The sequence below is a fragment of the Lolium perenne genome, chromosome 3 (assembly GCF_019359855.2).
Source record: "Lolium perenne isolate Kyuss_39 chromosome 3, Kyuss_2.0, whole genome shotgun sequence".
Taxonomy (NCBI): domain Eukaryota; kingdom Viridiplantae; phylum Streptophyta; class Magnoliopsida; order Poales; family Poaceae; genus Lolium; species Lolium perenne.
The window spans coordinates 23,810,601-23,832,673 of NC_067246.2; the positions used below are offsets into that span (position 1 = coordinate 23,810,601).

The 22,073-nt window shown below is 45.6% G+C and overlaps 3 protein-coding genes across 3 annotated transcripts; 2 read left to right on the forward strand and 1 right to left on the reverse strand.

Annotated features, from left to right (window-relative positions):
• Positions 1–992: 992 nt before the first annotated feature.
• LOC127340947 (uncharacterized) lies at positions 993–7,537 on the forward strand. The gene is made up of 10 exons (XM_051366714.2): positions 993–1,551; positions 1,943–2,080; positions 4,260–4,445; positions 5,143–5,280; positions 5,387–5,505; positions 5,625–5,766; positions 5,839–5,968; positions 6,065–6,144; positions 6,227–6,358; positions 6,899–7,537. The coding sequence occupies exons 1-10, from the start codon at positions 1,087–1,089 to the stop codon at positions 7,211–7,213; spliced, it is 1,845 nt and encodes a 614-aa protein (XP_051222674.1). The 5' UTR covers positions 993–1,086; the 3' UTR covers positions 7,214–7,537.
• A 353-nt stretch (positions 7,538–7,890) lies between these two features.
• LOC127340949 (protein MAO HUZI 4, chloroplastic) lies at positions 7,891–9,496 on the forward strand. Its single transcript, XM_051366720.2, has 6 exons — positions 7,891–8,157; positions 8,232–8,421; positions 8,540–8,640; positions 8,762–8,890; positions 9,012–9,100; positions 9,200–9,496. The coding sequence occupies exons 1-6, from the start codon at positions 8,116–8,118 to the stop codon at positions 9,336–9,338; spliced, it is 690 nt and encodes a 229-aa protein (XP_051222680.1). The 5' UTR covers positions 7,891–8,115; the 3' UTR covers positions 9,339–9,496.
• A 133-nt stretch (positions 9,497–9,629) lies between these two features.
• On the reverse strand, positions 9,630–14,933 carry LOC127340948 (endonuclease 2). The gene is made up of 8 exons (XM_051366715.2): positions 14,696–14,933; positions 14,381–14,552; positions 10,900–11,004; positions 10,671–10,810; positions 10,436–10,540; positions 10,272–10,339; positions 10,103–10,176; positions 9,630–9,989 (listed from the first exon to the last, which is right to left on the reverse strand). The coding sequence occupies exons 1-8, from the start codon at positions 14,819–14,821 to the stop codon at positions 9,862–9,864; spliced, it is 918 nt and encodes a 305-aa protein (XP_051222675.1). The 5' UTR covers positions 14,822–14,933; the 3' UTR covers positions 9,630–9,861.
• Positions 14,934–22,073: the final 7,140 nt, after the last annotated feature.

The window sequence follows — 22,073 nt, forward strand, 5'->3', positions numbered from 1 at the left end:
GACTTTTTAGTTAATGAGTAAATAACTATTTTCTGTCAGATTCACCTGCAAGAAATGTAATGCTCACATCACCTAGAGTGGTTACTATCTTCTGTCGGATTCACCCATAGCAAACTTAGCGCTCACGCATTGTGCTTAGAGAGGTTAAAACAGTTAGTACTTTTTTCGGATCCACCGGCAGCAAACTTAATGCTCACGACTCTACGACGTATGCATATCCAAAGCATCATAAAGTATGTAACGCAGTTGGAAGACAGTATAACAGAAAGCAAAGATAAGTTTCAGATTGAATATTAAAGGTCGACTTTCCACATCACTTGCTCAACTCATCAAAATCGATAATACCTCACATTGTTCACCTAGGCGCGGGAAAATATCAACTAGGTTTCAGAGACCCTATGTTTCCCGCGCACTGTTAAACATGACCTACCAATCATCTTGTTGAAAACATGACCTGAGTGAGTCCATTGCATGTGTTCAATTTTTTTCAGGTTTTAAACCAGGCTTCAGATTGCCACACAAAAAAAAATCCTAGTACTATAGACACCAAGCAAAACCAAAAAGTGGTACGAGTAAACAAAAAGTTTTTTTTTCTTGACGCCCTTTGCTCGCAAGAGTGACCCTACCAACTCTTTGTTTTGCTGAATCCAACCCCCTGCCAGCCTGCACACATCTCGAAACAACCTGGTGACGCACTCACACATTCATGTCAGCATATCCACACAAGATCATAGAGTTAATGACCCAAAATAAGAGGCTGCATATCCAAACGATCATGAAATTAATAACAGAAATAAAAGGCAATAGAAAAGCTCCAAAAACTATAAAATGCTCACAATCAATGTGAAAACTTATCTCCAAGATCACGTCCAAATACACGGTCAGATAGCAGCGTCTGACAGAGGCGACGGTGCACGTCACGCGCACGCTCACGAAAGATTTCCAGAAAATCGCACCACGCCTCTGCCCCGGCGCAGAATAAAATCCTCCGTCCCTTCCTCGGTTTTCCTCCTCAACGCTCGCCTCTGTCTTTCTCAAACAACCAAACACAACTCGTAGCAGAACGACTTGCCCCCGCCCTCCGCCATGGCAATGGACGACGTCGCCTTCGCCGCCGGTTCCTCCTCCGCATCCATGGACGCCTTCGCCTCCTCCTCCACCGCGCCCACCGACCCCTCCCACGGCTGGCAGAAGGTCCTCCCCAGGAAACCCCGCAAGCACGCGGCCCCATCCGCCGCCCCGACCCACGCCGCGCCCGATCTGGCCAAGTCCAACGTGTTCGAGGGCGTTGACAAGCGCTCACAGGAGCGGCACCGCGCGATCCGGGCCGCCCGGGACGCGGCCGACGAGGCCGACGGCTCGATCGCCGCGTGGGGCGCGCGCTCCGACGACGACGAGTACGGCTCCGACTCCGACGAGGCGGCCAAGCCTCAGCCCGAGGAGGTCAAGAAGCCCAAGAAACCCAAGGTGAAGAAGCCCAAGGTCACCGTCGCCGACGCCGCCGCGCTCATCGACGCCGAGAACCTCGCCGCGCACCTCATCGAAGTCTCGGTAAGTACTAGCCCCCACCTTCTCCCCGCCCGTGATTGAAATGCCTTGTCTAGAGGCCAGATCTCGCGAGGCCCGGTCTGGATCATGGTTTTGTCTCCTTCCTCACGGTCGGATCTGGCCAAGGTTTAGCGCTGGATCTCGCCGGCTCTGTTCTAATTCCCGTTGAACGTTCGGTTTTATGGAGTTTCGTATCGAGTAAGCCGATAATTCTGGTATTTATAGTATGGATATATTAGGCTTTCTAGAAAGTTGGGATCGCATGATGTAAGATGGGATCTCAGGAAAGGTTCATTGGTACTGTGCTGCGCGCGAGGACTGTATGCTGTAAAAAGGGTGCAGCTCTTTTGTGTTCTTTTGTGTTAGATTCTGATTGTTTGCTCTGTGGTTGCAGGCCTCGTATGAGAACCAGGAGGGTATCCAGCTCATGCGGTTTGCTGATTACTTTGGCCGAGCATTTGCAAACGTGAGCGCAGCCCAGTTCCCGTGGGCAAAGATGTTCAAGGAATCACCAATGTCCAAGATGGTGGAGGTGAGCTATTGGTTCGCTACATGCTCTTTAATTCTTTATTCTTGTGAGTGTTTCGTTTGAATTACATGTGGAATACTATCGTGCTTAGTATAGGATGGTTATCCAATTCTATGGTTTGCATATCAGTTACACGTGAAGTAGAATTGTGCTTAGTAGGATGGTTATGCATTTTTAAGGTTTCCGCGCCAATGTTGATACCAATCCAGGCATACTCTGTAGTGGTTTGAGTAACTCGTATTGTACTTTTGTTAGACTGTTTAGTATTATGATGTCACACTGCTTTCATCATTTGCAGTGGTCTGTGAAACGGTTAGGCTTCTTCTGTGTCCACTATTATTAATGTTTCGCGCCCTTGTTGATACTAATTAATGAGTTGCCAGTAGTGGTGTTTCACGTAGCGCTTATGGTAGTTTTCTGAACCGTGCATTTGAATTAATGTGAAATAGAATTGCACTTATTAGGATGGTTAGGCAGTTTTTAAGGTTTCGCGCCAATGTTGATACTAATCCATGCATCCTCTGTAGTGGTTAGAATAATGGTTATGGTATTTTTGTTACACTGTTTAGTATTATTACGCCATACTGGTTTCACGGGCGCGTATGGTAGCTTTCTGAACTGTTCAGTACTGTCTTTAGTGTTTCAAGAAACTGTTATGGTACCTTAGTTGTCTGTCAAGTACTATTAATCATCCGACATCAGGTTGTTAAATGACTGGTATTATCTTAGAAGTTAGAGGCAGGGTTTTATATCATGTCAATGGTTACTAGTACACTATATGTCAGATTATTTTAGGTTTTGCACCAATGTTGCCACTAATCCATGCATCCTCTGTAGGAGCAGTTTAAGTAAGAGTAACAGTTGTGCATTTTTAGTTGGCCGTTTTAATATTATTATGTCACACTGCTTTTAATAGAAGCATCATCTGTAGTGGTCCACGGAATGGTTAGGCTACTTCTTGTCCACTATTTTTTAGATTTCGTGCCAATGTTGATACTAATTAATGCTTTGTTGGTAGTGGTGTTTTCATAGCGGTTATGGTAGTTTTCTGCGCTGTTCAGTATTATTACGTCAACACTGATGCTACTTCAAGCACTGTCCAGTGGTTCACGAAACAGTTATGCTACCTTCGTTGTCTGTCAAGTATTGTTAATCATCTGAATTCCTGAAAATCTATTGAGAAAGTTATGTAAGGTTTTTCTTAGAAGTTAGAGGGTAGGGTTTTACACCATGTCAATGATGTGTAGTACACTTAAAGGTTTAACGCCAATGTTGACACTAATCCGTGCATCCTCTGTAGTAGTCGAGTAAGAGTAACTGTTGTGCTATTTTTGTTAACCGTTTAGTATTATTATGCCACACTTTTTTGATTGAAGCATCATGTGCAGTGGTCCGTGAAACGGCTACGCTACTTTCGTGTCTATTATTATTAAAATTTTGCACCAATGTTGATACTTATTAATGTGTTGTTGGTAGAGGTGGTTTGCGTAGCGGTTATGGTATTTTCTAAATTGTTCAGTATTATTGCGCCCAACACTGGTACTAATTCAAGCACTGTCATTAGTGTTTTACTAAGCGCTTGTGCTACCTTTTTTAGCTGTCAAGTATTATTAATCATCTGAATTCCTGTCAAGCTATTGAGGGAAGTTATTTAAGGTCATCAGATTATTATATGCTGATTGTGGTGTTGTCGTAGAAGTTAAAAGACATGTTTTTAAATAACGTCAATAATCATATGTCGAGTTATTCTGACCGTTAGGTAAGTTTGCATATGTTGGTGGTACGTACCCTTACTATAACTGGATAAGGTAATTTAATTACTGCTATGTGCACTACTTATTTCAGTGTGTTACATTACATCGCATATGTTTCCGCATCACTAAAAGAAACCGAATTATAATAATACCAAATGGCTCTAGAGCAAAGTATAGCGAGAAAATTATAACTTTATAGGGTAGTTTCCTTCTATTAGTTTCTGAACCAGGTTTGGGGAGTTAAACTGTAAGATGGATTGTAGAGATGAGTTAACTGTTTAGTATATTGACGCTTGTCCATATTGCCGTTTCAACTTTATCAATATGATTGAATTTCACCTTATATCAGTACATTTATAATTGCGGATGGCGTTGCTTTACACTTCTGGGTCTTTTCTGTGATGGGCCTAACTGGATGTATCTAACAGGTACCCTTGAACCATGTTCCTGAGCCAGTTTGCAAGACTGCCAGTGATTGGATCAATCAGAGATCTTCTGATGCCTTGGGAGAATTTGTTGTGTGGTGTATAGATAGCATCATGTCTGAATTATCAGGTCAACCTTTGGGAGTTAAGGGCTCGAAGAAGGTTGTTCAGCAAACTCCAAAAGCCCAGGTAGCTTTCATCCCATTATGACTTTATTATATCATGAGTTAATCATATAAAGTATCGTTGATTCATGATTATTGGGAATACAAATAATAATATCTAAATTTGTAATTGCAAATGATGTTGTAATACTGAACCTGTGTCAACTGAGTCTAGCAACCAACGTGCCACACTGAGGTTGCTTGATGCATATAGAAGCACTTGATTTTAAATAAAAAATTTCCAATTGATAGATAGGTTTTGGAAATTGTATATTTCATTTGCTGGCATCCTACATTGATGAATAGGTATATTAGTTTCATCTAATGCAAATTACATTCTTTCTGTTGATATGTATGTTTCTGTAGTGGAACAGAAATAGGCAGTGTTGTAGATCTGTAGTTCTTTTGGTGCTCCTTTTTCACATAAGTAATTTCATTCATCTTTACGCAAGTCTATTTCATCAATGCAAAAGACACACAACTTTTGTGCTTTCTGGAAAGTGGAAAGACCACAAAACTTTATATAAATACAGTTAGTGTATTGTTTTTATTACTTCAGTTTCTGGATATCCAGCACTGCTGAAGTGTTCTTTAAAGAACTTCTGTTCACCAACCAGAAGTAATCTTAGAATAGATGTAACATTTTCAATTATTGAGCTTGTGATTATTTGTTCGTGTTGATGGTTTTACTTGAATTTTTAACTGAACATTCATCTTGTCAGGTTGCAATATTTGTTGTGCTTGCCTTGACTTTAAGAAGGAAGCCAGATGTACTAGTAAACCTCTTCCCCAAAATAGTGGGGAACAGTAAATATCTTGGACAGGAAAAGCTTCCCATCATTGCCTGGGTTATTAATCAGGTGTTAACTTTTTTCTCGTAACCTTTTTGCTCACCGATTACTTTTGACAACCTAATCTGTATATTTCCTATTTCCTTATACATATTCATTTTCATGTTCATCATAGGCATCTCAAGGTGACCTAGTATCGGGAATGTTTTACTGGTCTCATTCCCTATTTCCCGCATTATGTGCAAAAAGTGGGAATCCTCAGTCAAGAGATCTTGTTTTGCAATTGCTGGAAAGGTATAACTTGCTGCAAATATGTATAACACACTGTTGCTATGTTTTCTGCTGTATAACATCTTCTGATTATATCTTAGTTGTTACATTTCAGAAGCGTTTAATGGGATTTTCATGTGCAGGTTTTTGACTACTCCCAATGCTTCCAAAGCTCGGGGTATCTTATTGAACGGCGCAGTTAGAAGGGGGGAGCGCCTGGTTCCCGCTGGAACATTTGATCTCTTCATGAGAGGAGCATTTCCCGTGCCTAATGCACGTGTGAAGGTATGTTAATTCTCACATCCTTTCTACGGCATGTTTAATTGAATGTTCTAACTGGTGCATTGATCTCTTTAGGCTACAGAGAGGTTTGAAGCGGCCTACCCAATAATAAAGGAACTAGCTCTTGCTGGTCCTCCTGGCTCTAAGACTGTGAGGCAAGCGGCGCAGCAGCTTTTGCCCTTGGCTGTGAAAGCAATGCAAGAAAGTGAGTTATTTTTAATCAGTAGCTTCATTTGCAATACAGAGCCAATTAATTATGTTTTGCAAATTCCTGTTACCTTACTGTTGTATTATGTTTCAGAAAATGCAGAGCTCTCCAGGGAGGCCGCTGATATTTTTATTTGGTGCTTGACTCAGAGTCCAGAGTGCTACAAGCAGTGGGTAAGTAATATTTTACTTGTTTGCCTTTGTAGAGCCATTTTACACAAGTTGATCGTGACTGATGTATAATTTCTGTTTTCAGGACAAATTTCACCCAGAAAACATTGGAGCCAGTGTTGTTGTCCTGAGCAAAATAGCGGCTGACTGGAAGACGCTCGCTCCCAAGCTCAATTCTGAAGCTCTCAAAACAACTCTGAAGAGCATAAAGGCCAAGGTGAGCTATGTGTACAAATTGTTTTGCTGTCTCGTAGTTTTTAACTGTTAAGATGCTTCTTGAAATTGGCACAGCAAAGTTCTAGTCCTAGTGAGTTGTTACAAAGTAGTTTGGTCTTTCGTGATGTGGAAATGACCTTTACATATCTATTAGTCGATGTTATTGACACTCTTAGGCTAAGTTACTTGTTGATTAGATATAGTATTGTTGACACTTTTAAGCCGAGTTACTTATGGATCAGACATAGTGTTATTCACAGTCATAAGCCAATTTACTTATATTGATTAGGTTTTAGTTTTAGTGGCACTATTAAGCCAAGTTTCTTATTGATCAGAAATACTGCTATCAACACTTTTAACCCAAGTTACTTATTGATCAGAAATACTGCTATCAACACTTTTAACCCAAGTTACTTATTGATCAGAGATAGAATTATTGACACTTAGCCAAGTTACTTGTTGATTGGAGATAACATTGACTTGAACTACCAGCATATATCTGCACATGTTCTAATCTGCCTATTGGTTGTTGGTATTGCAGAATGAGGTGGCTCTTGAAGAAGCAGAAGACTCTGGGAAGAAGGCTTCCATCAAGGAAGCAGACAAGCTCTGCAAGGTGATCATCGGGAGGCTGTCCCGTGGCGCCACCTGCCTCAAGGGCAGCCTGCTGGTCATCGCCCTTGCCGCCGCCGCGGGCTTCGCGCTCTCCCCCAACCTGGACCTCCCCGCTGACCTGGCGATGGTGCAAGAGCACCTGGCGAAGGTTCCGGAGCACCTGGCGACGGTCCCAGAGCACCTGTCTGTGTTGTCTGAGAAGCTCCAGGCGATGGCGTCGGAGTACATGGCGTCGTTCTGAACATACCGTCCTTCTCTATTTATACAGGCAGTGAAAAGGGGAGGGAAATAATAAGGGGTTGGATAGGTTCTAGACAAAAAATATATACTAGTCGGAGTTGTTGTTACCCGTTCTTTTAGCATCTTCATCCCAAGGAGACGTCTTCTTGGGAGGGAGATGGCAGAGTTTTTAAGTTAAATTGTTAATTATCGGTAGACTGATCCGTGAGAAGGGAGAGGAGGAGAGATGGTTTGGCCAAACGGCTGGACCCGAGGACTGATTAGCGCCTTGTGATGGATCTGTTGAGACAGTTTTGTTTTTCTAAATCCAGATTTGTTGAAACTATATCTCTCTTGTTTGTGTGGTTATATTGTTGGTATCCTGTTGCGATGTGTGATGGTTGATGTTAAATGTTGTATGCTTTGTTGTTCGCTTTATGTGTTCTGTTGTCTTGTTGAGGTTACTGATGGATTGCAGAGCCGTGCGGGTGACTGATGATATAGCGCCGGAACTATCAGCCATGTGTCGAGGCAGAGCGGCCGCCGACGGAGACGGATCGGAGATCCGGCCGGCAGTCCGAGTCAAGGCTCGTCATACGAGCACATGGCTGGGTAAGTGAGGTGATGCAAGTTGCAATTTGCAAATGGACTGTGAACCTGGACGTGGTTGGTCTGGGAGCTGGACGGTGGTGGCAACCGCCCCGGCCGACGGTGCCTCCTCCCACTCCGGCGGGACCCGCCACCGGCCCTTGCCCAAGATGGTAAGGCAGTGGAGTGGTCACTCAATCAACTCGCAGCTCGGCTCGGCGCCCTGCCTGCTCGCCACAAGTACATAGAGGAGGTGGGGGGAATGGCAGCTCACCCGCTCCCCTCCTTCCCCGTACACGGCTGCTCCAGGTCCTCCTCGTCGCCTCCCAGGAAGTAATGGCGGCCTCCTCCGCCCTGGCCATCTCCACCACCTCCCGGGTAAGCTTAGCTTAGCTGCCATGGCTGTGCCTTTTCCACCTGAATCCTTCTGATTTCTTGCTTGCTCCCTGCAGGTCGCCGGTCTCCCTCTGCTGCTGGCGCTGAGGCGGACGCCGGCGCCGGCAGGCACGCGCGCTGCTGCCCTTGCCGCCGGCCATGGAGCCACATGCTCTTGGAGCCCTCTCCGGCAGGACCTCGCCGTGGCCCCTCGCCGCGGCGCCGCCGGCGCGCGGGCAAGGGCGCCTCTGCTCCGGCCTCGCGCATGTACGCACGCTCTCTTTCTATTTTCACCAAGAATTCGCAATTCTAATAGCTGGTCGAGGTGCTCACCAGTCACGACGACTTGGCAGCGCCATTGACCGATTTTCTTGCTCCCAAACAGGGCTGACGACGCCGCAGATCGCCAGCACTGCATTCACTGTCGGCACGGTCGCCGTCCTGCCGTTCTACACGCTCATGATCGCCGCCCCCAACGCCGACATCGTAAGCACGCCCCTTCTTCCCTGACCCCTCTCTTCCCCACACGCTTGCGGCGACCGGAGCATGCCAGGCAGTACGCCAGCCTGCAGAACGGAAAACTCACCTAGTGTTTGTGGTGCTGCAGACTAAGCGCACGGTGGAGAGCACCGCCCCCTACGTGGCCCTAGGTCTCCTCTACGCCTACCTGCTCTACCTCTCCTGGACACCTGACACCATCCGCGCCATGTTCGCCAGCAAGTACTGGCTCCCGGAGGTCAGCCACCCACTGTCACCACTACACTCTTTACAGCAACAGTACTAAATTCAGCAACACTGCATTGTCTGAATGTGTTCTCCCGCCTAGCAAAACATAACATATGAATCTTGCAATGCAGTTACCGGGAATTGTGAGGATGTTCGCGAGCGAGATGACCGTCGCCTCCGCCTGGATCCACCTCCTAGCCGTCGACCTCTTTGCCGCCAGGTTGGCCATTCTTGTTTGCTTTTCAGGTACATAATAGAGATGAATGTTCACATGCCTCGTGAAAAACTGATAATGTCTATGTTTTGACTGGCGATGCAGGCAGGTGTACCATGATGGCATCAAGAACAACATCGAGACCAGACATTCCATCTCGCTGTGCCTGCTCTTCTGCCCGGTCGGGATCGCCGCTCACGCCCTGACTAAGGTACTGGCGGGTTCGGTGGGTCGCTCGCATTGACGATTGAAAGTTCTGTGTAGGGTCCCGTTGTTTAGATGGTGGATATATTGTGTATGATTCAGTAAGATATGAATAAATTGATTTGATGCACCATTTGTTCCAGATTGATTAGTATCAGCCATTTTGTTGGAGTGGCTTGAGCAACTAAATTTAACTTATCCCCAGGGATTCCTAGTAGGCTAGAACAGCTGATCATACTGTTATACTGTCTATTACAAAGATATGTACAGTCAATTCATTAATGATCCCCAGCAAACATTTACTCTCAAATATATAAATAAATGAAGAAGATAAGGCAAAATAAGCATTGCTTTGAAATACACATCCGGTTTGGTATATTGTACAAGCTAATAGACGTGTTATATTACAACTTTACAACAATTGCATGTCTGAATGCTATGCTAAGATAATGTGGTTTCTATTACAGAATGTGCAAACTTATTCAAGTGACAATTGATCAAACAATGTAGTGGCAGCGGCTGCTATAATACTTTTCTGCCGTGTGTGCGTGTGTGTGGTAACCTTACTGTACATATAATGGCATGGTATCTACTTTCTTGTCAAATATACGGTTGAGTATCATCGCCAATCTGACCCCACCCTGTGCTAATCTCCTCTCCACAACTGGGTACCTGGTGAAGTAATAATCATCTGCATTCCAGAGCCCATAATTGCTGACCATTAGTACGAGATTATAGGCTAAAATGCATATTGTACTGTAGTTTTCATAGTAATAGCTACTGTGAACATAGACACTTAGTTACCTCCTAGAGTAATGTTTTGCGTCACATCCTTGTACGCATAGTTGCACGACAAATCTATGCTCTCAATTGCATAGCTGCACCACAGATTTAATTATACCACGTCAAATGTCGATCAAGTTAGTTGCAGAAGACATGAACTGAAACCTAAGTGCTGCGATATGAATCCTACTCATTTGCGCAGGTTGACTTCATGTTCGTGCAGTTCTCCCAGTCGCTGATATCGTCAGACCATCCATTCTACAACTCACAGCATTAGAAACAGGAATGGCAATAGCAATGTACTTAGAACTGGATAATAATAAGAGAACAAGAAAAGGTAGCATGATGGTTTACTGGTGCACTCAGCGTCAGGTTCGTCTCGAGGGCATCCACCATGGTGTCCATGTCCTTGTTGTAGAAGTCCTTCATCACCGAGTCGATGATGCTGACATCCCACACCTAGCAAAACATATAACGTCACAAAAATGCAGTTCAGACCAAAATCCTTTCCCCTTTCCAAATAAGAAAGATTTAATTCAGATAGAGAATGTCTGATGGGAGGTGTAGAAGAACAGAGAACAGGACAGACATGGTGCAGGTTGGCCTTCCTCCGGTACCAGTGCACCTGGATGCTGTTCCCGCCTTCGTCTTCCTCGAAGCTGACGTGCAGCGGCTGGTGCACGTCGCCGACGAAGTGTGCCAGGAACATGAGGCTCTCCGTCAGGTTATCTGGGTTGCGCAGACGGGATGAATGTTCAGATCTCCTTGCCTGTTTCGACAGTGCGATTAACTGGATGAGAGTCATGGCATCTACTTACATGAACTCTTTGGCGAGTCTCCGTAGGTGTAGAGCTGCTCCGTGTAGTTGTTGATGGCTCCAACAACGCACATTCCCTGCACGCCCTTGGAATTGTGGCAGTCCCCTGCAATGTAATACGTAGCCATGAGCTCATACTTGATATAGTATTACACTAGGAGAACAGAAATTACAACACTTGATGCTTAATACACTATCCTGTCTGATATTTACAACACTTGATGCTTAATACACTATCCCTCCTCGCCGTCTCCTGAGGCTGCCGCCGGCGAAGCCTGGCGCGGTCGGTGATGGGGGCGGCGGGGATTCGCGCACGGTCCCCTGGGGCGGAGGTAGGAGGCACGCCTCCGCGCCGGGGGGATGATCCCGGACCCGGCGGTTGATGGCGGCGCGACCATCTCATCACGTCTTCGCCACGGCCTCGCCGGGCGGGCGATGATGGGGGCGGCGGCGCGGCCCTGGATCCTGGCGGCGCGATCCTCTCCTTCCTTCCTCGCCTCGGCATCGCCGGGCGGGTGGTGATGGGGTGGATCTCGTGCTGCTCCTCCTCAAGGTCTGGATCACGGCACAAAGGGCGGCGGCCCTGGATGGCGGTGACGGCGTCGACCTGGTGGCAGGTGGCGGGCGTCAGGTGCGATGGAGGTGCTTGGAAGCCGGCGATGGTGTCGCCGGTGGAGGGTTGGGTTGGCCAGCCCGGGATGGTCGCCGACGTGGGGGTCCGACCTGAATAAAGGCGGCAGTCCTAGGGCCTCTCTTGCGTGAAGAGGAGGACCTACCGGAGGCCTGGACTCGTGATCTGGCCGGAGGGTTGAGTTCCGGAAGGCTCCGCCGGTGAATGTAACAGCGCTTTACCTGGAGTTTGCTGGACCGGAGGTATTCGGTCGTGCGCGCCCATGCGTTTATTCCGACCGTTTGGTTCTGGAGGGAGCGGCGCGAAGCTCTTTTTCTGTGTTGACATCAAGTGACTATGGATTCATGATGAAAGTCGGAAGAAGAGAATTTCTTAAAGGCCGGAGGGGAGGACTAGCTAAGGGAGGTTCAAGTCTTCGCGCTGTTGAGGGGCTTGCTTGGTGTCTCGGCTTCATAGCTGCGGTTTGGAAGTGGGGGCGGCAACACAGGTGAAGCGCAGAGTCCTACCTTTCAGGGTGAAAACCCAAGGTCCGACCTTAACTGGTTGTGCCTTGCAGTGACCTTGGTGGAGGCATTGTTTTGAGAGCGGGGACTATCTTCAGGGTGAAAACCTAAGATCTTTGATCGGGCGACGACGGTGTTTGAGCACTGTTCCCTTCTTGAAGGCGTCGTTTTTTGGAGAGTCTGTAATTCAGGTGTTGTCATGGTGGTGGATGTATTGCTGTTGTTAGGCTCGAGATACTGTAGCGGGGACTTTTGTTTCTTAGTTTTCTTTTCTTTTTTTTGGCTGTGTGCATCCGTAGTGCCATTAGGGTGGTGCGTTGTTGCAGATGCTGGGTGTAATTGGTATCTTCTTGATATTAATATATTCCCTTTATCGAAAAAAAATTTATGAGAGCAATTGTTTCGATCCCCTCTGATATTCAGATCGTTTGAAAGTCGTTGGCTGAAGAGAAGCACGTGGGTAAATTGGATCGGATCATGTGATGCAGGCGATGCGTGAAGACCGACACAAGTTATCAATCGGTTGGGAGAACATGGATAACATAATCCATAACTGAGATCTAACATGACAAGTGGACACTTGCATGTGATCTCCAGTGGTCACATACACACTTGGCTGACCCAACAAGAACGTGTGGACAGGATAACAAGTGCAACATATAACTTGCTATAGACCTAGGTCACTTCCCTGGTGCAATTTACACAAACCGTAAGCTTCAAATTTCGTTTTTACACAAACCGTGTTATTCAGAGATATTTTTGCATATTAGTTACAGTGGAAATCTTCAAACTCTTTAGGACGAAAGCGATTGGATGAAAAAAAAACGTGCATGCATAGTCAGAATTAGTTGGGCTCAACGAGTGGTGATGGATGGCATCATGGCGTGGGCGATGCGTGAAGCAAGCGACCAGACTCAGAGATGAGTCGGAGAGTTGTTTAGCTTTACTCAACCTCTTAAGTTCTCTCTGACAGGGGAGAGACATCCATCATAGGTGGCAGAGCGTTTACTTAGGGAAAAAGAACTCCATCAGAAACATAGTTTTGTATGCGAAACTCCTACTGACTGCTACAGCTTCTGATTGCTACAGATGGAAGGGGAAATGTGCGTTCTTGTGAGGGTGACAAGTGGGCTCTAATTCCACTTTGTAGCACCTTTTCTTTATTTTTGGAGTGTGGCGTTTTGGAGCCCGCCCAAGCTCCAGTGCTCAACAGATCTCGGTGTTAGGAAATAAAATAAAAACGGCATTCAAAAGTTTGAAAAAGCTCTTTTTTTTACAGATATACAAGAACTATTTATGCAATCCTGTAAAAAAAAATCCACATAGCATTTTAGGTTACACAAAAATCACAAACATATGGCTCTAAATATGCAGCAAATCGTAGAGTTGTTTAGCGTTACTCAACCTCTAAGTCCTCTCTGACAAGCAACGCCTACTGATACTAGATCGCAGTAAATTATACTTAGTTCAAATCGTAGATTCTTTTGGCGGGGAGGAATATCCATCATAGATGCAGAGTGTTTCGTAGGGAAAAAGAACTCCATCACAGAGACAGTTCTACAGATGAAAGGGGAAAATATGCGTGTTCTTGTGAGAGTGACAAGTGGGATCGCATTCCACTTTGTAGCACTTTCTTTTTTGAGTATGGCCTTTTGGAGCCCACCCAAGTTAAATAAAATAAAAAAGGGTACACAAGAACTATTTATGCAAACCTGTAAAACTTTGTAAAAATAGTAACTCAACAATTGCGTGCAAAGAAAGTGCTCACTCGTTTTCTGTTTGTTTTCATGGGGCTACACAAACATGTGGCTCTAAGTATGCAAATAAAAAAAATCGGTTTGGTCCTCACATTTGTATTTTTTTTTGTAGACCATAACTGAAAATACGTTTCTATGAAAATTTAGATGTGCATACTAGACATCTATATGTACATCATATTATTTTTTCATATTTACAGAAACTCCAAAACAAAGTTTTGAGTTTTTGATAACTGGGCTCTCTTTAGCTAGCTAGAACTCCATTTTGGAGTTTCAGATCTTTTTTTGTCCATACGGCCAAATATGGCCTGGTTTCACTATCTCTCGGTAATAGGAACAGAGAACATCATATTTACTTAATTAGATATGACTGAAGCTGTGCATAATGCTAACCAATTGTAGAAAAAGCAAAACTGTGACACGTAAGAGGTAGCCTGTATTTGCGCCTAGTCGAAATTGAAGAGCATTTTCGTGGTGGTTTTGTTTGACTTGCGATACTATTATTAATGGCGCGTAATTAGACTTGAGCTTCTCTACGGAAAACAACCATAACTGAAGTTGGAGAGATGGAGAGAGGGAGGAGGAACTGACGGGAGTTGTTGAAGTTGCAGACGTTGGGCGTGTTGGCGTAGTGGAGCGGGCTGGCCCAGTGGTAGCGGAAGCGCATCGTGTCCGCCCACGGGCACATGGTCGACAGCTCCCCGCCCGCCGACGCCGGCAGCAGGTCCTGCACCGCCGCCTTCGCCTCCTCCGACAGGTACCTCTGCAACGACCACCACGCAACGCATAATTCAGCACCAGTACTTGCGCATTCCTTCCTTCCTGACTTCTTCCCGATGGTACGAGCTAACATGAAGCTCTACCTAGCTGAATTATGTCAGCGAGGGAGGGAACAGAGCAGCGTACCTCGGCGATCTTGCAGGTCATGATGTGGCCCTCCTTGCCCCACGCGTCCGCGCGGCGGGGCGCGCAGGCGGCGAGCAGCGAGACGAGGAGCAGGAGCAGCAGCTGCTGCGGGCGCGGTGCCGCCATCTTGCTCCCTCTGCTCTTCTCTGCTCTGCTCCGGCGCTCCCCTGCTTCGCTGACAGCAGGAGGACGACGGGGAGGGCTGTGTCTGTCTGGTCTCGGCAAGGATGGGAGTTGCTTCGGGTTTGGGCTTTGCTATTTATTATTATCGCCGCCGTTGGCCAGGACGTAACGTAGCGTCATCGGCCTCTTGCCTCACCGGATCCGGATGGAGGTGTCTGCAGGCCTGCGTGTAGTTGGGTGGCGGCGTGTTCTGACAGGGCCCGACGGATTGAAGCTGCCTAATAATAGCACCGGCCCATGTACAGGCAAATTGTAAATACCCGTGGGGATGTTCAAATCTGCCACTGGTACTTTGTTTGGTCGAGCTCTTCTTCTCACTTAGCTAGAACGTCAACTCCGAGATACAGGATTTGGGTAGGGTTCATCGCTTCGATCGGATACATGATGGATGGATGCCCCTCTCAAGACACACACGGACGGGCTAAGGAGATGGCCACCCCTGTTCGGTCAGCTGTTTTCGGTCTCTGTATTAGAGCTTTCTGGCAGCGAGCTCCATGTGAAGAAGTTGTTGCGCAAGACACCGATATAGGAGAGGTGACATAAGGCCGTAAAAACTTGAGATTACAGTGTGTCTCCTACACTACTCAACAACCATGCGTAAAACTCATCATCCCTGAGTTAAAGTTACTTATAAATAATTGGGGGAAATCACTCAAATCGTAACTTCACAAACTTACAAAGAGATTTTTCCAAAACTATTATTAGGATGAACAACTTCTGCATCTTTTTTCACTCACTTCACTAGTAATGAGACTAGCTGAGGATATTTTCAAGTTTCTTTAACACCTTTTGATTAGCCGCAGGGGCGTACCTTAATGAACTATGAAGGAATCATGTTTGGGAGCAGCTTGGAAGAAAAAAAATTAGACTTTTGCCCCCCCCCCCCCCCCAAATCCTCGTATTTTGCATTTCGCCCCTCCCTCACCCTCATTTTCTCCCAAACTCCGCCACTGATTTGCCGCATGGTGTCAGGAGTCTTGATGCTTAATCGGAGATTGATGTCTGATTGATATATGACGTACATATGACATTATGCCAGACTTAACACTGGTTATGGACATCCTTATCTCAAAAAAGGTTTAGCTAGGAAAAATGGTTTCTTTATGCGATAACCCAAAACCCTGTCGATTATTATATGCAGGATCTCACAAAGCAGACTAGATATGTTGAAATCGTTTAGTAGAGATGAGTAAATATAAATGGTCCCCACACATCTACAATCTATAATAATACTTAAATAAGAGCAACCCACTAAAAGTATTTCTCTCAACATGTAAGCATGACATATCATCAAGTGCCACCTCACCCAGTTTTCATTAGGTGTATTCAATCCTATTGCGTTGCTTTTCTCCCGCTGTAGTCCATCATCACGTTTCAGTGAACCTGAAACCATCACTTCATTGCCACGTTAAAATGCTCCATCCCTGCGTTTCAACCCGGGGCTCAAAGAACACACCATACCAGCAGAGTGTTGCGCGTAACAGCCCATCAATGCTTCTGGTTTAGCTCCCCCACCACAAACGAGCACAACAAACTAAATGAGTTATTGATGTGGAAGAAACTGATGAAGGCTGCCAAGCCGTCGTGCTTTCCTTGAAAAGCCCCAATCTCCATCCAGTAGTTGAATTCCCATCATCCTACACCACAGTAGTACACACGCCCGTTAAGATCGGTATCTCAATGTCATCCCCGACCTACTAGCCGGTGAGTAATCACCTTAAACCTCCTCCAGTTTTTAAAAGAGGTATTTTGTGGTACCGTTAAATAATTAATAGACATCTATTTCGCTAATCCAATGTCTCATAGATATTTATAGCGGTGGTAAAAAGAGGACCAGTATGGTTCATATCTGTGACATCGCGATGGTAACTTCTGAACGTTCCATCCTAATAAAGCACATCGGTGTGTACCTAGATTCAGTGGTGTGGTGTGTCGTGAAAAAATAACATTTTTTACCTTAGCTAAATGACCCCGCCACTGCTGAGCAACATGACAATGCGTCCCACTTCTTTCGGTCTTGGCGTCTACTGAGATTGCGCTGCCCCCTCCATCCTCTCGACCGCGACATTCATAGCTCCCTAATGGGCCTACCTAGCCAAGCTCCGTCTGCAACGCCTCTCCTCGTTCGGTCGTGGTAACCGCTCCCATCGTTTATACTAAACTTTTTGACCTCCTTATTTCTCCTTTTGTTTCACTAGATATATTTGTTTATTCCTTGGTACACCCACCAGAATATAATTTTATCTCTTTCAAAATTAAGAAGTATAAATAGCCATGTATATTGTCTAGTATTATGTTCATTATACAACTGTAATTAAATGTATGGAATTACACTTGTGCACTAGGAATATGTTGTTAGTTTCAAAAATTATATTTTGTCGCAATTATATTTTGTCGCAACCAAAGGAAACGAGGACAGGAAGAATGGCATTTCTCCATGGATTACTATGTCACAGTTATCTATTGCAGTCTGCTCAATTGTTTTATTATAGTACTCCCTCCAATTTATATTAATTGACTTCAATATGGATATATCTAGAACTAAAATGTGTCTAAATACATCCATATTAGAGTCAATTAATATGAACTGGAGGGAGTAGTATTATTAAGGTAGAGTGTTGTAGAGTTTTCAAGTGTAAGAAATATCTCCATAAATGACTAGAGGCAGCCCCATACTTACGCCGAGTCGAAATTGAAGACCATTTTGGTGGTGATTTTTTTTGACTTGCGATATTAATGGCGCGTAATTAGACTTCATCTCATACGGAAGACAGCCATAACTGAACTTGGAGAGATGGAGAGGGGAAGAGTCACTGACGGGAGTTGTTGAAGTTGCAGACGTTGGGCGTGTTGGCGTAGTGGACAGCTCCCCGCCCGCCGCCTCCGGCAGCAGCTCCTCCACGGCCGCCTCCGCGTCCTCCGACAGGTACCTCTGCAACACGTAATTCAGCACCAGGGCTAACGCATTCCTTCCTCCCAGACTTTCTCCCCGTAGCACGAGCAAGCGGGCAGGTCGATCTATCTAGCTGAATTATGCAAGTGAGGGAGGTAGCAGAGCAGGTGATCTTGCAGGTCATGATGTGGCCCTCCTTGCCCCACGCTTCGGCGCGGCGGGCGGCGAGCAGCGAGACGAGGAGCAGGATCTCGCTCCCTCCGACCTTCTCTGCTCTGCTCCCCTGCTTTGGTTGACAGGCGGACGACGGGGAGGGCTCTGTGACGCTCTGTCTGTCTCGGGAAGGACGGGAGTTGCTTCGGCTTTGGGCTTCCTTATGTGGAAGATTGGGGGATTTGGGAGAGTAGAGACGGAAGCTCTGTATGAGACTGTAGTTCCTTTTCTTTTTGCAAATTGTGAGGCGGTATCTCAACCGACGAACCGTTCAACAAGAACCCAGAAGATACTTAGACTAACACAGCAAAAAACTGACAGGTAGGACCAGAACGAACGACAGGGGCGCACAACCCTAGGAGCTTAGACTAGTCACAATGGGGAGTATCATATAGTAGTATCATGCATATGGTACTAGTATGTGATACTATCTTCACAATGCATAGTATCATGTAGTAGTATCATAGATTAGTTATATTTAGTGATTTGTAGAATCTCAATGCAAAAGTGTGTACAAGATTGCTTTGATATTAATTTTTCTAGTTCTACGTGCTATGATACAAGATGTCTATACGATACTACTACCATCTCTTTCTTCATTTATTGATGTGACACATCGAACTTTTTGCATCGTGATGATCGTGATCTCTTATAATCTTTCATTGTGGGTAGTCTTAGAGCTCTTCTAAGATTATCGCCGTTGTTCCGGACGTAACGCAGCGTCGTCTTGCCTCACCGGATCGGGCCCGGATGGCGGGATGCTCTGGCAGGGCCCGACTGATTGAAGCTGCCTAATACTCCGTAGTACAATGGCTAGATTCGGTACCTGGCTTAGTGAGGGTAGATATGATTGGTTTGTACAAGTGCCGGATGGTTTAAACTTATATGCAACTCTTAATATTTGAATAAAGGCAATTGTTCTGAAAAAAAATGTACTGGCAACGCATTTCGAATTTTGCAAATACCCATGGGAATGTTTAGATTTATCACAGGTAATTCGTTCAGTCGAACTCTTCTTCTCAATTAGCTAGAAAAACACCAACTGCAGATACAAGATTAGAGTAACTTCATCCGTTCGATCAGATGGTCGCCGCCCGCCCGCCCAGTCGGTCGGATGCTTTCCTTCTACTGTTATCAGGATGAAAGCCTTCCACATCATTTTTCACTAACTTCGGTCGTAATGAGCCTAGGTCACCTTTGAAGTTTTTTAGCGCCTTCGGGTTACCTGCGTGCTGCCACGCATCTCGATGCTCAATCGGAGATTCATATATGCATGATGTGGGGCGTACAAGTGATGTGCATATCCAACATATTTTTGCTACGGTCGATACCAAAGGCCCGGATCTGGTCGTGGCCATCGTTATCTCCAAAAGGATTTAACCGGAAAAATGGGGTATTTAAGTGGTAACCTAAAACCTAATCGATTACTATGCGTAGGATCTCCCAAAGCCAGCTAGATTTGTTAAAATTGTTTAGCAGAGATAAGTTAGAATAAATGGTCCCCACATATTTATACTGAACTCTTTAACCTCCTTATTTCTATTTTTTCACTAGATATGTTTTTTTCTTCATTGGTACACCCACTAACATACAATTTTATCTCTTTTAGAATGAAGCAGTATAATAACCATGTATATTGTCTAGTATTATGTCCGTTATACAATTGTAACATATATATGGAACTACACTTGTGCACTATTTGCTAGATTTCAAAATTTCATTTTCTCACAATTCAAGATTTTCATTAGCTGAATGAAATTTTCTTCTAGATCTGACTAAAGCAAATGAGGACAAGAAGAATGACATCTCTCCATGGATTACTCGGCCATAGTTATCTATTGTGGTATTCTTATTTATTTTATTTTATTAAAATATCTTGATAGAGTGCTATAGACTTTTCAAGTCTAGGAAATATCTTTGAAAAGGTCTAGTACTCCTTACATTATTCCTGAAAATAAGTCATAGACCTTTGTCCAAATTCTTAACCAAGTGTATATAAAAATATTAATATGTTCAATGCCAAACCAATGCCAATAGATACACCACAAATTGTATTTTCACAATATATGCATGTCTCATCTATATCTATTATCTATGCCTAATAATAAAAGAAATAAGATTTCCTTAGACTATTGGTTTTTGCACTTTGTTCGGTTGAATCTTCTTCTCTTATTTGGCAAGAATGTCGACTCAAGATACATTTTTTTTAGATCAAGGAGCAAAAACGCCCCAGCCTCTGCATCAATTGATGCACACGGCCTTTTATTATAACGTATCAAGTATTAAGTATGAGAAACATAAAGCAAACAAAAACAGAGCAGGTCCGACTTGGTTGCCACATAAATCAACCAATCGAACATCAGACATCTAAATAGGCTAGCCATACTCTATCCTATTATTATGTCGCCACCCAGTAGCCCGGTAGTAGAAATCCTGCGTAACCGCCAGTAGTCTGTTGCAGCCAGTATCCATATCCTTGCGCTGGTCCTCCGGTAGCAGGAAAGCCCATAGCTGTATCCAATGCACAGCTCGAAGAATTACCTGCAAAAAGTTAGTACCCTTTTGATTATTAAAAATCATATCATTTCTAGTGTTCCATATTGTCCAGCATATAGCAGATATACCAATCCGAATTTTGTTTTTATCTTTCTTTGGAACTCCATACAACCAGTTCCCAAACATGTTAGTAATACTCGTAGGTGGCGGAATATTATAAGCAAAATAAATCATCCGCCAAATAATAGTAGCGAATGGACATCCAAGGAACAAATGGTTAACAGTTTCATTTGCATTACAGAAACAACACTTCGGAGATCCTGTCCATCTACGTTTTACCATGATACATTGGGGTAGGGTTCATCCATTCGATCAAATACATAATGGATGCCCCTCTCAAGACATAGACGACTGGGCTAGGTCGATGTTTGCGCCTCCCGGTCGGTCGATTGTTTTCAGCCTCTGTATTAGAGGTTTCTAGCAGCGCACTTCGATGAAAAAGTTGTTGCAAAATCCAACGATATAGGCACCACTACTAGGAAAAAGCCTATAGACCCAGGTATACCACCGGCGTACTAAAAATTGTGCACGCCAACGGGATTTACCGCCGGTGTATGTCCCGAAGGCTCGCCGGTGGTTCCAACTTACCGCAGGCATCATGGGCGGAGCCAGCATTTTGTACTTTGGGTGTACAGAGCGTCAAAAAAATTTCTACAGCGTCCAGTAGTCCGCCCGTCCCCGCAGGCTGCAGCTAGCTCGCCACTTGGAACGGCGGCGCTCTCCCCTCTCCAGGTTGAGGCGACTTCACGAAGGCGACCCACGCCACCGCGCGCCAGTTTCATGCCTTGATGGCTCAGTCAGTCAATCTGCAGAATCACAAATAACCTTCCATCGGTGGTCCGCCGTCGCACCTCGAAGAAAATCAACGTGCGACCTAGCCTAGCGGCGTGTGCTAAGTTTTCCCGTTCACGCGTTGTGCTGAAATGCAGATGAGAGATGTAGAGCGTAGAGGGGAGGAGGAGGGTACTGACGGGAGTTGTTGAAGTTGCAGACGTTGGGCGTGTTGGCGTAGTGGAGCGGGCTGGCCCAGTGGTAGCGGAAGCGCATGGTGTCCGCCCACGGGCACATGGTCGACAGCTCCCCGCCCGCCGACGCCGGCAGCAGCTCCTGCACCGCCGCCTTGGCATCCTCCGACAGGTACCTCTGCAACACGTAATTCAGCACCAGGACTAATGCATTGCTTCTTCCCTGACTTCGTCCCCGGCCATCGTACGAGCAAACGGGCAGCTCGATCTAGCTGAATTATGTCAGCGAGGGAGCAGAGCAGCATACCTCGGCGATCTTGCAGGTCATGATGTGGCCCTCCTTGCCCCACGCGTCCGCGCGGCGGGGCGCTGAGGCGGCGAGCAGCGAGACGAGGAGCAGGGGGACGACGGGGAGGGCTGTGTCTGTCTCGTCTCGGCAAAGGATGGGAGTTGCTTCGGGTTTGGGCTTTGCTATTTATTATCGCCGCCGTCGGCCAGGACGTAACGTACCGTCATCGGCCTCTTGCCTCACCGGATCGAGCCCAGATCCGGGTGGAGGTGTCTGCAG

Coding starts and splice junctions, on each gene's coding strand:
- LOC127340949 (XM_051366720.2), top strand. CDS start 8,116: ATGGCGGCCTCCTCCGCCCTGGCCATCTCCACCACCTCCCGG. Junction 8,158..8,231: donor CCATCTCCACCACCTCCCGG/GTAAGCTTAGCT, acceptor TGCTCCCTGCAG/GTCGCCGGTCTCCCTCTGCT. Junction 8,891..9,011: donor GCAAGTACTGGCTCCCGGAG/GTCAGCCACCCA, acceptor CTTGCAATGCAG/TTACCGGGAATTGTGAGGAT.
- LOC127340948 (XM_051366715.2), bottom strand. CDS start 14,821: ATGGCGGCACCGCGCCCGCAGCAGCTGCTGCTCCTGCTCCTCGTCTCG. Junction 10,340..10,435: donor ACCTGACGCTGAGTGCACCA/GTAAACCATCAT, acceptor TGTGAGTTGTAG/AATGGATGGTCTGACGATAT. Junction 9,990..10,102: donor GCAAAACATTACTCTAGGAG/GTAACTAAGTGT, acceptor TCTGGAATGCAG/ATGATTATTACTTCACCAGG.
- LOC127340947 (XM_051366714.2), top strand. CDS start 1,087: ATGGCAATGGACGACGTCGCCTTCGCCGCCGGTTCCTCCTCCGCATCC. Junction 5,281..5,386: donor TTGCCTGGGTTATTAATCAG/GTGTTAACTTTT, acceptor TGTTCATCATAG/GCATCTCAAGGTGACCTAGT. Junction 6,145..6,226: donor CAGAGTGCTACAAGCAGTGG/GTAAGTAATATT, acceptor TTCTGTTTTCAG/GACAAATTTCACCCAGAAAA.